Source organism: Ursus maritimus, unplaced genomic scaffold, assembly GCF_017311325.1.
Source record: "Ursus maritimus isolate PB19 unplaced genomic scaffold, ASM1731132v1 scaffold_19, whole genome shotgun sequence".
In the NCBI taxonomy this organism is placed as follows: domain Eukaryota; kingdom Metazoa; phylum Chordata; class Mammalia; order Carnivora; family Ursidae; genus Ursus; species Ursus maritimus.
In genome coordinates, this window is record NW_024424341.1 from 23750358 (window position 1) to 23766969 (window position 16612).

At 45.1% G+C, this 16612-nt stretch overlaps 1 protein-coding gene across 2 annotated transcripts in view; it reads left to right on the plus strand.

Annotated features, from left to right (window-relative positions):
* Positions 1-16612, plus strand: part of CDH1 (cadherin 1) — a 75876-nt gene that overhangs the window by 45496 nt on the left and 13768 nt on the right. Inside the window, exons 3-10 of one of the 2 annotated variants that reach the window (XM_008702415.2) lie at positions 2303-2520; positions 6293-6436; positions 6564-6719; positions 7458-7602; positions 9424-9599; positions 9863-9991; positions 12199-12381; positions 13635-13879. In XM_008702415.2, coding sequence (XP_008700637.2) covers positions 2303-2520; positions 6293-6436; positions 6564-6719; positions 7458-7602; positions 9424-9599; positions 9863-9991; positions 12199-12381; positions 13635-13879 — 1396 coding nt within the window. Of the gene's footprint in view, positions 1-2302; positions 2521-6292; positions 6437-6563; positions 6720-7457; positions 7603-9423; positions 9600-9862; positions 9992-12198; positions 12382-13467; positions 13532-13634; positions 13880-16612 lie in introns of those variants that run through there. The other variant, XM_040633504.1, reaches the window with a different exon arrangement.

Consider the following 16612-nt stretch of genomic DNA (forward strand, 5'->3'; position numbering starts at 1 on the left):
GTGGGGCTTTGGGCTTCAGAAACGTTTGCAAGGGTGGCCCCTGGTGGAAAAAACTGAAAACTGCAGCCTGGGTATGGAGCATGGCTTTAGGGCTTTCTGGCAGAGACCTGATAATCGTGAATGCAGAGGTGTCTAGCTGTGTTAAAATAGATTCAAGGGCTGGAATTTTTATAAAAGATCACTTGGACAAAATAGAAATTCCACTGAAGAAATGAAGGGCAAGTATTGGAAAGGTATGAAAAGAGGCCACCTTGAGAGTTTCCCAGAATGAAGTGTTGGAATCGGCTGTTGCTTCTGCCTCCTCGGCTCTTGAGCCAGGTGTCTGCAAGACCTGCCCCTTCAGGTCTCGGCTCTGTCACCTCCACCTAGGCAGGCCTGCTCTCACCATCCAATATGAGTCACACCTTTCTGAATCCCCCTTGCCCCATCACTTTTTTTTTTTTTTTTTTAATTTTTTAAAAGTAGGCCCCATGCCCAGTGTATAGCCCAAGGTGGGGCTTGAACTCATGACCTTGAGATCAATACCTGAGGGACACCTCAGTGGTTCAGTTGGCTAAGCGTCCAACTCTTGATTTTGGGTTAGGTCATGATCTCAGGGTCCTCAGATCAAGCCCCGTGTCTGGCTCCATGCTTATCATAGAGTCTGCTTGTCCCTCTCCCTCTGCTTCTTCTCCCACTCTCTCTCTCTCTCATAAACAAACAAACAAACTTAAAAAAAAAAAAAAAAGGACCTGAGGCGAGATCAAGAGTTAGATGCTTAACCAACTGAGCTGCCCAGGTGGGCCCCACCCCCCATCACTCTTGTATCACCGTCTTTAATTCCGTTACATCTAGCACTTATCACTACCTGAAATGATTGGTTTCTGTATTTGTCCACGTTTTCCACAAGAGCATAAGCTCAGTGAGAGAAGGTGTGTTGTCTGTCTTGCTTACAAGTTTGTCCTTAGAGCTCAGCACAGTTTTTGACATATAGCTTGGTGAAACCCTGTAGAACGAGTCCTTTGGGATTCTGAAGTTTAGTGTAGACATTCTTCACCACAACATCTCCAGCTTTGGGTATTGGTAATTTTTAATACTCCATAGCTATGAAGTTTGAAGTAGAGTTTCTAAGTCATTGGTCATAACATTCCCCCACCCAAGTAGTCCTTCTCTGTTTTTTGTATTTATCTTGGTACCCTGTGTGATCGAGTTGAAGATAACTTTAATTATCTCCCCTGAAAATGATCAGTTTCTCTTCCCCTTCAGATTGTAAGCAGGCATTACCTCTGTGTGCCTCAGATAATAAGCATAAAATCACTCAATAAGTATTTATGGTTATCAGTGTCTTTTGTGGAATACTCATGAGGGTCGAATAAATGGCTAAGCAAAGCAACTTTCATTTTCAAATGTTTTTTTTTAAGATTTTATTTAGAGAGTGTGCATGTGCGCACACTAGTAGTGGGGAGGGATAGAGGAAGAAAGAGAATCTCGATCTCAGGGTAGTTGCTCTTGTTGCCTTCATTCTACAGTTGGGTAGACTGAGGCACAGGGAGGTTAAGTAATTTACCCAAGGTCACAGAGCTAATAATAAGCAGAGCTGGGACTTGAACCCAGCTACTCCCTTCCAGAGCCCACACTCTTAACCATCAAGCCACGTGTCTCTCTCTCTCATTATCTGTCACTGTTTATTGAAATACAAACCGTTACTTGAATGTAGACTTTCCTCAGCATCTCACTGTCCCATAGTCTCTAACTTTCGGACTTAGTGAGTATCCTGTCTCTGTTATGTTGGTGGTCTGTTTTCATATTGTCAAGAGCCAGCTGAAGGAGAGGTCCTTTTTTGGTATTAAAAAGAAGTTACTTTCTAGACAGGTTAGTGTTTGTACTTCACAAGGAGATAAGAAAGAAATGAGACCACAGTTAACAGTCCCCCTAGAGGGCTGAAGAACATAATGATAATACTGACTCTGCCCTCTTTCTGTTCTGTCATCAGACTGGCTTGTTTGGCTTGTGTTTGTTTTGTATAAGTCAGGCTTTTGGTGGGTAAACGGAGTTCACTTTTTTTAAAAAAAGATTTTATTTATTTATTTGAGAGAGCGAGAGAGAGCACAGGCGGATGAAGGGCAGAGGGGGAACCAGACTCCCCTTGAGCAGGGAGCCTGACGCAGGACTCCATCTCAGGACCCTGGGGTCATGACCTGAGCCGAAGGCAGACGCCCAGCGACTGAGCCACCCAGGCGCCCCCAGGTTCGCTCTGGAGAGAAGGAATGCTCTTGTCTTGAATCTGCCCCATTTCCTAATCACTGTGATTTATGCCCTGCAGTGAGTTTTGAAGGATGCACCGGTCAACCAAGGACAGCCTATATTGCGGACGACACGCGATTCAAAGTGAGCACAGACGGTGTGGTGACCGTCAAGCGGCCTCTACAGCTTCATAAACCGGAGATGAGTTTTCTGGTCCACGCCTGGGACTCCAGCCGCAGGAAGCTGTCCACCAGAGTGACGCTGAAGGCAGCCGAGCACCACCACCACCACCGTCATGTATGTTGGAGTGTTTCTTGCAAGTTCACTGTTGTTTTATGTCTGTTCCCTAATCTGAGTTCTCTACCCTTGGCGCCTTTCGCATTTGGGACTGGATAGTTTGTTTTTGTTGTCGTGATGTTTAGCAGCCTCCCAGCTTTAGCCCACTGGACAGACGGCAAAAAGTAGCACTCTCCTAGTCATCACAACCAAAAATGTCTCCAGACATGGCCAGTGCCCGCTGGGGGGATGTGGGGGGCATTGCGGAGTCACCTCTGGTTGAGAACCATTGGTCTAACTGAGCTACTTCTGCTGGGATTTTTTTTTGTGTTTGGTGGGGAGGGATCAGGTGCAATGGTGGCGAAGTGTTAATGTCTTTATTTCTGTGGGTAAGAGTGCGGACACTGCCTGGGGTTGAATCACAGTCCTGCCACTCACTACCTGAGTAGCTGTGGGAGAGTTCACCCAAGGAATTCCCAGCATGGAGAGGTTATCTGTAACATGGAGAGAATAATGACTACATGAATTAATACACGTGAAATGCTACAACTGTGTTAGGCATACAGGAAGTACTCAGTAATTGTTAACTGTCTTTTTCTTGGAGGAAGAATGAACAAGAGATCAATTCTCTGATCATTTTATTTTACTCTTTTTATTATTTTTTAATTTAAAATTTAGGTAGTTAACATCCTTTTCTTTTTTTTTCTTTCCCCATTTTACTCTTTGTTTTTCTAGTGGGTAGGGTCTTGGGATGGGAAGAGAAGAATCAATGGGAAGCTTTTGTTCCATTGGACTGTAATCTGCACAATATCCTTCCCCATTGTGTCTGCAGTGTCTGGCCCACAGTCTGCCACACACCAGGAGCCCTGTAAATATTGAATGGACAGATGGGTGAATTGGCCATGAATGAAAGGATATATGTCTGCCCAGTTCTTGACAAGAATGTTTCTGGGTATTGTTACCCAAGCCAGACACCTTTGCTAGTTTCCAAACTGTTCCCATGGTGCTTCCTACCAAAATGTCTCTCTGGAGGCTGTTCTAGTTGTATCCTGGTACTGCCTTAAAAATATGGAATGTGTTGAAAGTACCAAGGTCTTTCAGGGTGGCTCCTGTTTTTCTCCTCAAAGATTGTTGAGGTTGCAGGAACTGTGGAACAGAGAAAAATAATCTCCCCGAGAGAAGTAGGTGCTGTAATGAGGATTCACAGATAGACAGCCTGATTCTACGGTGCCCTTGGCTCAGGAGGGACAACTTATCTAGAATATTAATAATCCAAGGATGCGGGGGTGGGGGGGAGAGAGAGGGAGAGAGAGAAACCAATATGCAGGAATGCAATAATGGAAAGGATTCTGTGATGATGTCTTATGTCTATCTTGTGCATTTTTTAAAATTTATATTACGTATTTATTAAGGCAAGGAACTATACAGAAAAAAACATTTGTTCTGCTTAAGGCATACTTGGGAATAAATCATTGTACAAATTATTGCACATCTGAAACCACAGTGCATAACAGACTGTCTGCATAAAAACGTTAAGTAAACCAGCTGTATTTACCTGACTTAGGTCATAAATGTAGATTAGAAGACAGAAATAGATTTTCCTTATCAAAGTATGCAGCAGTTTGAGAACTTTGGCTTCCTCATTTGGTACCTTTAGAGAACCAAGACTCACCAAGCACCATTGTTTAGGTTATTAAAACACAATTTCTGTACCTGAATTTCTTCCTGTTCTTCTGATATCATAATAGTGGCTTTTAGAAGGCAAAGAGAATACAAGGTGATCTTTATACTTACATTGCATTGAAACACAATTCAAGGGAATTCTGGTCTTGTCTACCCCCAACTCATGGCTCTGATTTATACCCTGATATCCACACCTTCCAGTCACCCCCTGGGTGTTTTGTAAATCCAGGAATAGTCAAGTTAGATTTAGCATTGGAATGATTGAAGATCCAGTCACAGACCCCATCAGTTCTTTGATTTATCTTCTGGTTTCCTTGTGTCTCCTGATGAACCATTCACAAGTGGGCTTGTTGGGAACTTGACCGTGATCATAGTGCTTTCCAGCTGGGTTCCTCCCCTCCCCCCGGGGGGGGGGGAGACAGTGTGAAAGGCTTTATTTTTTTTATTTTTTTATTTTTTAGATTTTTATTTATTTATTCGACACAGAGACAGCCAGCGAGAGAGGGAACACAAGCAGGGGGAGTGGGAGAGGAAGAAGCAGGCTCATAGTGGAGGAGCCTGATGTGGGGCTTGATCCCACAACGCCAGGATCACACCCTGAGCCAAAGGCAGATGCTTAACCGCTGTGCCACCCAGGCGCCCCAGTGTGAAAGGCTTTTTAAAAAAAAAAAAAGTACTGAATTCTCTGCCAGCAGGGTGGGTCATATCCACTGTTCTGGGCTTTACAAGTGCCTCTTTCATGTGTAAGGCGAGGGGGTCTGGCCTGGAGAAGGCCTGGTCACACCTCTAGCTCTGGAGAGGGTGGTGCCCAGTGTGTTTGCCATAGTGCTGGTTAGTTGGTCTGAGCGGGCACATTTCCACCCACAGCCGTCCAGGTCACTGTGGTAGGGTTTCTCGCCTGTGTGGGTTCGCAAGTGTGCGTTGAGATGAGAACTCTTCGTGTAGGTTTTCTGGCAGCCCACAAAATCACAAGTGTGAGTGGCTGTCCTTTTCTGGGGCCATCCATGACCTCCTCCCCCTCTTTGGTTTCGGCTCCTGTGGCATGCAGGAACCAGGGGGTATGATCTCTTGGTAATGGAGCTGTGGGACCTGTGGCTGCATCTGGTCTGGCCGAAAGAAAGGGTGGGTAGTTGGGCCTGGGGTTGGGATGAAAGCCTTGGGAGGGGTGGGGGTGGATAGCAGTAGGACAGGATGACAGTCCCTGCTGCTCAGCAGTTCTTGGCACCCAGGGTGGGGTAAGTCCTGCAGGGAAGCTGCTCCCCCAGCGGGAGGTCGTGGGCTGGCCCCTGGATCTTGTGCATTTTGAATCATATTTAAAAAGCCAGGAAATAGCGCTTGAATCACCTTTGGCAAACAGTGATCAGGATTATGTGGGGAGTGGGAGATAGAATTATTCCCTAGAACCTTTATGTATTACCGCTAATCACTTTAAAGCACTTAAGCAGCTTGGAGGATGTTTTTCTTCCATCTTCAACTATCTTATTTCCCTGTGTGTGCATAAAGTTAGCTTTATCACACATGAAAACTGTTCAATACAAGTCTCAGAGGGTGTTTTTGGTTCCTATCCCAACAGCTTCTGTTAGAACAAATGGAAACCAAATAGATAAAATGATACAATGAGATTAAAGAATTTGTATCGATCACAAAGTAGTTCTTAGTATCAATTCCTAAAATTTAACTCATCTTGGCTGAGAGCTCCACTTTGGGGACCTATACCCCACGGAAAAACATAAAAGAAAATTGAAATGCTTGCATATCTAGTTGTTGAATAAGCTCTGATGTTAAATCATCAGAGTGCAGTGTTCTATTAAAAACAACAGATATAATATATTTAGGCTTGAAATAATTTGCAAAATAGTATTAAACCCTCAATTGTATAATTGTGTATACATAATGATTGCTTGAACTCTGGACACTAGAAGAGAATCAAAAGAGAATATCTTCTTTATTATATGGCAGAGAAGTTCATTGGGTTGTGTTTTGTTATTAAGTTAAAACCATAGACTGCCCCCAAGAAGGCTGAAGATCCTGGCTGGTTAGGTGGGACTGTTTGGCCTGTATTACCTCTCCTGAATTATCTGATTTTGTTCTTCATTTCCTTTCCTTCTAGGACACGCTCTCTGAAACCCAGACAGAAGTGCTCACATTTCCCAACTCCCAGCGTGGTCTCAGAAGACAGAAGAGAGACTGGGTTATCCCTCCTATCAGCTGCCCAGAAAATGAGAAGGGCCCATTTCCTAAAAATCTGGTTCAGGTAGAGAAGGAAGTTCTCTGTGTCTCTGGGAGAAATTTGGCAGAGAAGGACCTAGAAGAAAAAGAGGGAAAGCCCCAATGTCAGGATCCTTCCTTGATAATTCTGTTTGTTTCTGTTTGGTCTTCAGATCAAATCTAACAGGGACAAAGAAATCAAGGTTTTCTACAGCATCACTGGCCAAGGAGCTGACACACCTCCTGTTGGTGTGTTTGTTATCGAAAGGGAAACAGGATGGCTGAAAGTGACAGAGCCTCTGGATAGAGAACAAATTGCCAAGTACATTGTGAGTATCTCTCAGAAGCTTGCTAATAATGGGGTCATATCCTCCCAAAATTCTTTGGTCAGCCCATGTTGGATCCCTAGATCAGATGCTCTGGACATGTAATTGGATACCTCTATACCTGTTGACAAGGGGAGCTGACAGGAGAGTCTGGAAAAATGGGAGAAGGGGTTGATTTTTTTCCATTGGGCATAAAGAGAGGAGAGACCTTAGGATCATACATGAGTTTAGACCCAAGATACCAGCTTAACTCTTGGGGCTAAAAGTCCCTGATCCAATGGAAGAAGCCAGTTACGATGTTGGGGAGCAAAAGCCATTCCTGGGCTTTGGTAGCAGTGTGAGCTTGGAGAGCTGGGAGTTGGAGAGCTGCATTGAGGCCAAATGCAGAAAAATCTGGGAGAGACACTAGACTGGAGAAGCCAGAGCAGATTTTACCCTGCTGGGAACAAGAGTGTGTCAGGCCTCCACTCTTGTCTCTTAAGCCTGGCTCCCTAGCCCTCCTGTGGGAAATGGGAGCTCTGACCTGGTGGGTGTGTTCTGCAGCCCATGAATCTTTACATATCATGACCTCAACCAGTGTCACAACATCACATGTGTGAGAAAAGTTCTCTGCGGGCGGTGTCCATCCTTGGGTCTTTGAGAGTGGGAGGGAATGGAGGGCAGCTGGAGTTCTAGTCACACGACTTCTCCCATTGCTTTCTCCTTGTTGGGGCCCAAGTAACCCTCACTTGGCTGTTGCAGCTCTACTCTCACGCCGTGTCTTCTAATGGGAATGCAGTTGAAGACCCCATGGAGATCGTGATCACAGTGACGGATCAGAATGACAACAAGCCTGAGTTCACCCAGGAGGTCTTCGAAGGATCTGTCATGGAAGGTGCTCTTCCAGGTATGGCCAATAACGAGGGGCTGAATACTCAAAAAGACCGATTCTTTGGACCTCAAAGTGTTGGGGATTGTGTTTGGGCTTAGGCCCTTCATAGGGACAGAACTTCTTTGGAAGCCAGTGTGTGTGTGCGTGCGTGTGTGCGTGCATGCACGTGTGTGTAAAACATTCTTTCTACAGAAATGTGTGTTATAAAATAGGAGCAGTTTAAGACGGTTGCCTGGAGGGGCGGCTGGGTGGCTCAGTCGGCTAAGCGGCTGCCTATGGCTCAGGTCATGGTCTCCAAGTCCTGGGATCGAGTCCCATGTTGGGCTTCCTGCTCAGTGGGGAGTCTGCTTCTCTCTTTCTCGCTCTTTCTCTCTCTCTCCCTCCCTCCCTCTCCCCCCCACCACCGTTCTCTCTCTCAAATAAATAAACAAATCTTAAAAGAAAAAAAAAAGAGGGGTGCCTGGGTGGCTCAGTCAGTAGAGCATGCGACTCTTGATCTTGTGGCTGTGGGTTCGAGCCCCACATGGGGCATAGAGCTCACCCCCGCCTCCCAAAAAGGAGCAGTTTAAGAACCTTCCCTGATTAAGAAACAGATCCTTGCTATTCCTGACCACAGTCTTTTCTCTCCCTGGTAAAGGTAGCCACTGCCCTGACTTTTGTGGTAATCATTCCTTTGCTTTCCTTTATCTTATTCATCCCATGTATATTTACCCCTCTATAATATCCTGTTTGTTTTGCATGTTTTGCAAACCTTGTATACATGGAGTCACACTCTACATGTATTTCTGTGGTGTGCTCCTCTCACTCAGCTTCACGTCCGTAATGTTCTTCGTGTTGGTGCCCATAGCAGTCCAAGGTCATTCATTCTCATTGCTGCATGGTATTCAGTATTTTTGTATTTATATAAAACACTTTATTCCCCTTGATGGAAATTGACTTTGTTTCAGTTTCTTGCTAATAGAAATAGTGTTCTCAGAACATTCTTTAATGTATTACCTGATGCGTATACGCAAGGCTTTGTCTAGGGTGTATCCATCATAGCAGATTGCTCCATTGTCGGGTATGTGCCTGTTCAATGAGACCGCATGATGACAAACTGTTTTCCAGAGTGGTTGAACCACTTAACACTCCCACCAGCAATCGATATCCTAAAATTGTTAGACTTCTTAGCTTTGCTGGGTGTGCAGTTGTATGTCCGTACAATTTTAAATTGCATTTCTCTGATTTATTAATGGGCTAATTAAGCATTTTCTATGCTGGCCATTTGGGTTTCTTCTTTATGACTTGTCTCTTCAAGTCTTTTGCTCCTTTTTTCCCTTGGGCTATTTGTCCTTTTCCTCTGGAGCCCTAAGGAATTGTGTTGATGTCGTGGGCACGAGTCCTTTGGCAGAATCACATGTGCTGTAACTGTTCTCTGCCATCTGGAAGGCTGTGATCTCAGATGACCATTCTCTCTGGTGAAGCTGTGCCTGAGAAGCCAGTTGTGGATATTGGTGGGATTTTTTCTATATTTCACCTCATTCACTCAGTATGAGAGACAAGGCACAGTGTTTTAGTTTAAGGTTATTTATTCCCCATTCTCCTCACCTCCAGCCCCCATCCAAAATATCTGTTGGAAAAGCCGAGTCCTTGGAACCACTGCTTTTTGGGTGGAATGCTTGCTTCCTCCGCTACCACTTTGGTAAAAATATTGGAAATTAGAGAATGGAGGAGCCATAACATGGTACCATCCCCAGGGCTCCTCCTTGAACATTCTGGACAGAATCGAGCTGAGCAATGTGGACCAGAATCCCAAGTGCAGCTTCCCCAAATCTTTCTCTCCCTCGGCCCTTCCAGGCACCTCCGTGATGCAGGTCACAGCCACAGACGCGGACGACGACGTGAACACCTACAATGCCGCCATCGCTTACCGCATCGTCACCCAAGACCCCCCCCTGCCTAGCAGCATGATGTTCACTATCAACAAGGACACGGGAGTCATCAGCGTGCTCACCACCGGGCTGGACCGGGAGGTCAGGGGTCAGGAGGGTCTAGAGGGGGTTGAGGGCAAATAGACATCCCTTAAATCATATGGACAATGCAAAACTCTGCTGAGGCCAGTTGCTACTTAGTATGTTTACAGTCTGAGCTTTGCATCTAAACAGCTCTGGAGAGGTTTCGTAGCTGGAAGGCAGGCTGGCATTGAAGCAGATGACCAGATACACTGTTTCCATGTTCTGGGCTGGGCTTGCTGTGGCTGTTGGTCCTGACTCAGATGTGTTTGATCTCTCTGTAGACTATTCCCACGTACACCCTGGTGGTTGAGGCTGCAGACCTGCAAGGTGAAGGCTTAAGTACAACCGCAACAGCTGTGATCACGGTCACTGACGCCAACGATAACCCCCCTGTCTTCAAACCCACCACGGTAATTCTGCAGCCCCCTGGACGGTTTCCAAAGAAAGGTCCTCTGTTGTTTTGCAGCTGCTCATGGGTGAACGCTTTGAAAACTTTCCCCAGACTAGTAAATTTTAAGGAGCAAGCAGATTGGGATGGCAGTCGTCTCTGTCATCCTCTGCGTGAGCCTTGTTGACACAGGTTTGCGGAGTTGCACACGGCACTGGGGGCGCCTGGCTGGCTCAGTCCATGGAGCATGCGACTCTGGATCTTGGGGTTGAGTTCAAGCCCCACATTGGTTGTAGAGATGAGTTTGTTTTTTGTTTTTTGTTTTTTTTAAAGGCACTTGTGGAACTCATGTCCTCATGTTGTGCATCCTAGTAGCAAATGTTACCAGGTTTTGTTTATTCACTGAACAAATACTTCCTAAGTTTATAACACAGGAATTGTGTTACACACTGGAGATATTATCACAATAGGACAAAGATTCTGTTCTCAGTGGAGTTGATAGTCTAGCTAGGGAGATGTTTGACAACCTGTACAAATTATTGTGTACAATTATATTAAGTGGCGATGAGGCGAAGGTACCAAAAGCCACATGAAAGAACCCTTAATTTTCATGTTAGAAATAGTCTCAGTGGTTAGTAACAGAGACTTGACTCTTGTGCCCTAAACAAATAGGGTGAACTTTCTCTCGGGTCACAGAAAGCCTAAAGCTAGAGGATCTACACTGTCGGTGGAAACTCCTTAGTCCAGCTGACCCACGATCATTGATGCATGGCTTCCATCCTCAGTGGCCCCAGATGGCTGCTAGAGCTCCAGCTATCTCTGCGCTTCATTCAGGAAGGAGGCAAGGGCATGGGGGGCAAAAGGCATTGCTGCTAAGTCAAGGTTTATTTCTGTGCAGATCCATCCCACAAGTTTCCTTTACTTCTTATTAGCAACTGCTGTCTTTGAGGATGACTGGAAATAAAATATTTTGTCTGGGCACATTGCTGCTCCCAGCAGTATAGTTTGCGAAAAAGGGGCAAGTGAATATTTACTAGGCAATTAGCAGTGTCTGCCGCCCTAACCTAGGCATCGTGAGTACAAGAAGGCTTCACAAAGCCCGTAACATTTATAGTAAGACTTGAAAGGCCTTATCTGAAGAAAGCATCAGTATCCTAGAGACCGGCTGGAAAGCCAGGGCTTTGGGTGAACACACTAACCTCTGTCTCTAGACTTCTTCCAGCCTGCTCCTGCCTACAGGTCCTGGGCCTAAGCCTCAGCCTCTAGCCTGGCCATCTCTGCTGCAGAGCCCACGGCTTTCTGTCCTGACCATTTCTCTTAATGGGGTTTTGTGTAATTCATAGTTATTCTATAAACTGACCCTTATATTAGTAGAGGCTTTCGGAGATTTTTGTTAGAAACCAAGGACCTTCCTTCAGCTCTGAACAGGTTTTACCCTTGATTCCAAACCAAAGGTTTACATACCTTTCTAGCTTACTCAATAAATTTTTGGATGGCTTTACCCCCTTTAGTATTCTACATTCTTAGTCCCGGGTTAGCTTTACATCTCAAGAAAGGGTAAGATGTACATCAGTCTAATAAAATATGAAATAACCATGATAAAAGAAAAAAGTATGACTTGAAAGGAGGTCGTCAAATGTGGGATAGGGGATAGTGGAAGAGTGTTCTAGGCAGAGGGATCACCATATGCAAAATGCCCTGAGTCAACAAAAAGTTTTCAAGAGCTGAAAAACAGTCTGTGTAGTGAACCAAATGAGGTTGGGTCCTATAGGACCTTGTAGATGGAGGTAAGAAATTCAGGATTTATCTTGAGTGCAAGGGGATGTCATCAAGGGTTTTAAGCAGAGGACTGTACCTTCCAGACTTTTGTTTTATGAAAACTACTGGTACCTCTGGGAATGATGGGAGAGGGGGGAAGTAGTGGATATGCTACAATGTCTTGAATTTGATTAAGATCACAGTCAGCAACGGGGCCAGAGTGTGCCGAGGGGCTCAGGTAGCCAGGTCCTTAAGAAGCTAGCTCGGGTAGTCTTGAAGGGTGATGCACCTTGAGTCGTATTGGCTACTCCACCAACAGGAAGTAGGGGCTCTGCTGGTGGTGTGGGCACTTCCTCCCAGATTCCCCTTGAATCTTGGGCTCAGAAAGGGTTCCTTTAGCCCTGTTGGGCCTAGCTCATCTGTTAGGTGTCAGGATGTTGTCAGTGACCCATCTTCTCCTTTGCTCTGTAGTACCAGGGGCAGGTGCCTGAGAACAAGGCTGACGTTGAAATCGCCGTACTCAAAGTAACTGATGCCGATGTCCCCAATACCCCAGCGTGGCAGGCCGTGTACACCATATTGAACAATAACAATGAGCAATTTGTCGTCACTACAGACCCAGTAACCAACGACGGCATTTTGAAAACAGCTAAGGTTTGTATGGTGCCTGGCAAGATGCAGAAACTGACATCTCAGCTAGCCGCCCACTCCCTTGTCCCTTGGTGTCTTCTCAGAAGTAGATTAGCATGGCGTTGGTGGGCTAGGGGTGGGCAGCTTTCCCAGGTTCTGGTGGGCCATTTGGGGTTTGCAGGAACTCTTGAGGCACATGTGAGAAGTTCCTACGCAGTCACTTGAAATTGAGGAGAAAGAAAGTACCATCTGTTTAAAAAAAAAAAAAAAAAGGCTTTCTCCCTCAAACGTTTGCCTACCCCTATATCCATTTTGCAAATGAGGGGAAAAAATGGTTTACTGGTCTCTGCCATTTTGCTGGATTATTTTAGAAGTGGGACAAATGACTTTTTGAAAGATGTCTTGGAAACCTGAAAAGTAAGAAGTTGGGTGACTTCCTTGTCGAAGTTAGAGTTAACCAATCTCTGGATTAGCCCCCGAACTTAGACTTCCTACTGAGCAAGTGAATAAGACCGTTCATCTCTGCGTCACTTACTACATAACCTTATCTCACACCAAACATTCGATGTCAGCATTTTCTCTGCTACCAACAAAAGAAAGAAGCCAGTAAAATGAGCCCCTACCGAACACAAAGTCCCTCAAAAAAGTTCCCAGTTTATTCCTTACAGCAACTCTGTGAAGTAGTTCCTTGTCGTATGTATCTGGGTGTGCAAACAGACCCAGAGGTTAAGTTGCCTGGACCACACAGCTAGGAAATGGCCCAGCTGGGCTTTGACCTTGTTGCTGGCTGATTCTGAACTGCACGTTGTCACTAAACTTCATAAGAGGTCAGTGGGGTCAGAAGCAGGGTCTTCTGTCTGTCTGCTGTCACGTGGACAACACGTCACCTAGGATATCAGCATTCCTAGTGGTCTTGGATAATAAATGACTTAAGGTACAAGTGTTTGTAAACTGGGTTTTGCTGTTTGAGGCTCCACATAATTCGTTTTTATTCCACTAGGGTTCTTGTCTTAAATATCGTCTTCAGTATGCTTGCGTGTTAGCTTTTGAAAAACATCCTGGGCCGGGCCCTGCCCTCAGAAATGACTGTTCACTGGGTTAGGGTGGGGGCCTTCATTGTCTCCGGAAGTTTCAAGTCACTTCTTCTAACGCAGCTAGATCAGAGAACCACGAGGTATTGCTAACCAACAGCAACAGTTAAGGATGTAATCTTTTTTTTTTTTTAAAAACATGAACATAAAGCGCATTTTTAAACTCCTTTCTTTCCTGCTCCTTAGGGCTTGGATTACGAGGCCAAGCAGCAGTATGTTCTGTACGTGACTGTGGTGAACGTAGCCCCGTTTGAGGTCATTCTCTCCACCTCCACAGCCACCGTCACTGTGGACGTGGAAGATGTGAACGAAGCCCCTGTCTTTAAGCCTTGCCCGAAGGTTGTGGAAATACCTGAAGACTTTGGGGTGGGCCAGGAAATCACGTCCTACACTGCCGAGGATCCGGATAAGTATATGGAACAGAGGATAACGTGAGTGTGAGGACTTTTTCAACAGACTTGCAGCCACTGGGTGTGTTTGTATGTGCATGTATAAAATACTTAGTTCATAGCATTTTATTGTTGTCAGTCTGTGCAAGACCTTTCTCTTATTTGGCTTTTTTTTTTTTTTTTAAAATTCCCATTCCCCACATCTTCTCTGTTCCCTCCATAGCCAGCCATTCTAGATTTACTGTGCTTCCTCTCTTCGAGCTCATGCACTAAGGCAGGAATGTGGTTTTAATTGAAACGCATGGTGTTGTGTTATAAGTAGCTCACTATTTCCTCTCCTTTTAAGCCGGAAGGCACCTCCGTAATCTAAGTCACGCCCACACATGTTGAAAACACATGTGCAAACCTACAGCAGCACCCCGTGACCATGTATAACAAACAGTGTCCTCCTTCATCTTTTGAGGGCTGGATTTGACTAGGAAAAAAACTATTCGAGCACAAATCCCAACATGACACGTGTGTCTTGTTAATAATAGTGTGATTTCCAGGGCTAACAGGGCGTGGCCAGTGTGCCTGCTTCCTCTTCTCAAGAGAGGTTCCTACCTGTTAACATCTACTTTAGAGGAAACTATAACAATGAACTATATAGAAAAAAACGTTCTACAAATCTAGAGTAGCGTGTTGCTTACTAATTGAGTGTGTTCTTGTTTTGGGGGGTGTTTGTGTTTTAGCATCAATGCTTTTGACTTGTTAAACTTCAAACAAACAAAAAGAGCTTATGTGTGACTTCAGCTTTTAAGGTTATTCTGGGAATTCTTTTTAAAGATTTTATCCATTTATAAAGAGAGTGAGAGAGCACGAGGAGCAAGGAGAGGCAGAGGGAGAGGGAGAAGCAGACTCCTCGCTGAGCAGGGAGCCCGATGTGGGACTCCATCCCAGGACCCTGGGATCATGACCCAAGCCGAAGGCAGACGCTTAACCGACTGAGCCACCCAGACGCCTTTATTCTAGAAATTTTTATGCTGATCTGCCATGAGTGAAAGAGCTCCTGAATACCTCTATAGACTGCGTGTGTGCCCTGTACAGGAGGAACTAAGAAAAGGAGGCAGGTAGTGATCTTAAAGGCTTCGGTCAAGGATGATGGGGAAATTTTAAAGGGAGGCTGCTAACACCAAAACCTTCTGATTGTTTTTAACATTTACTATAAAAAAAAAAAAAAAGGCAAGGACAACAGAACTTGATGTGACAGCAGCATGCACACAGTGCCACTAAGGAAATGTTTTTTGGAGAAAACAAAAGTTGGGACAGAATGTAGTCAAGCATTAGGAACTGATTTTGAAGAAGTGCAGAGAAGGAAGAAACAAGTTAAATACCACAAGGAAGCAGGCAGCCAAACACAGAATGTGGGAACTATATGACAAATGGCTCTGTTTCTCCATGAAATGAATGAATGGCAGAAGTAGGGGGACTGCTGTAGATTAAGAGAGTATGAAGAGGCAAGTGAACCAATGGTCATGTGTAGACTACATTTGAATGTAGATTCAACAGTCCAACTATAAAGTGTGTTCTTGTTTTGGGGTTTTTGTTATTTGACCCTTGAGTCAATTAGAGGTACTTGAACATGGACTTGGCATTAAATGACAGTAAGTAATTCCTATTGTTTTTGTGAGATGTGTTAGTGGCATTCTGATTAGGTTTGTTTGTTTGTTTAAACTTTTTCTATATAAGATATGTGCTAAGGTATTTAGAGGAGAAATCTTTTGACATCTGGGATTTGCTTTAAAATACTCTAATTTCAGGGGCGCCTGGCTGGCTCAGTCGGTGGAGCATGTCACTCTTGATCTTGGGGTTGTGAGTTTGAGTCCCACGTTGGGTGTAGAGATTACTTAAAAATAAAATCTTTAAATAAAATACTCTCATTTCGTACACACATTCAATGTATTGCTCATAATCCGAGGATTCTTCTAAGTGGTCGAAAATATAAGGGCTAGTACAGTGTGTGTGTGTGTGTGTGTGTGTGTGTGTGTGTGTGTGTGTGTGTTTTTCCAAGTTCCAAAAAGGCTTTATTACATACAGAGGGGAGGGGTTCAGTCCTTCGTGGCCGCCAGGACATGGCTCAGCTCCTTTGTGGTCCTCTGGGCATGGATGTGTTTCCCCACCCTTTTCTTGATGAACTTGAGGTCGTGCGCTTGTCCTTGGAGACCTCGAGCTGCTCCATGGCACGTTGCTTGTGTGGGGCAAAGCCACACACTTCTCGGGTCATGTCCTGCATGAACTTGGTGTGTTTGGTGAGGCACCTGCTGCAGCAACTGTTCCTCGGTTTGCTCATGTTCTTAGTCACCCTGTGGCCCTTGTTGAGGCCCACGGAGACAGTGTCATGCAGAGCCATGGCTGCAGACCCCAGGCCGCACCCCACAGTCTGGATGGCAGCAGATCTACACACCTGGTGCTCCACTAACCTAGCGTGTGTTTTTATGTTTGTTTTAAAATATTTATTTATTTATTTATTTAAGAAAGTGCAGTGGGGGAGGGGCTGGAGAAAGAATTTCAAGGAGACCACCCCACTGAGTGGGGCGCTCAGGGTGGGATTTGAACCCACCACTCTGAGGTGAAGACCTGAGTTAGGATAGAAAGTTGAATGCTTAACTGACTGAGCCATCCAGGAGCCCCTAGGAAGATAGTGTTTATAATCAGACTTGAAAAGGAGAGTGGAAAACCGGAAGACAATACTGTAGGGGTTTTGTTCAGTGACGACGAAGCCTTGGAGTATATGGT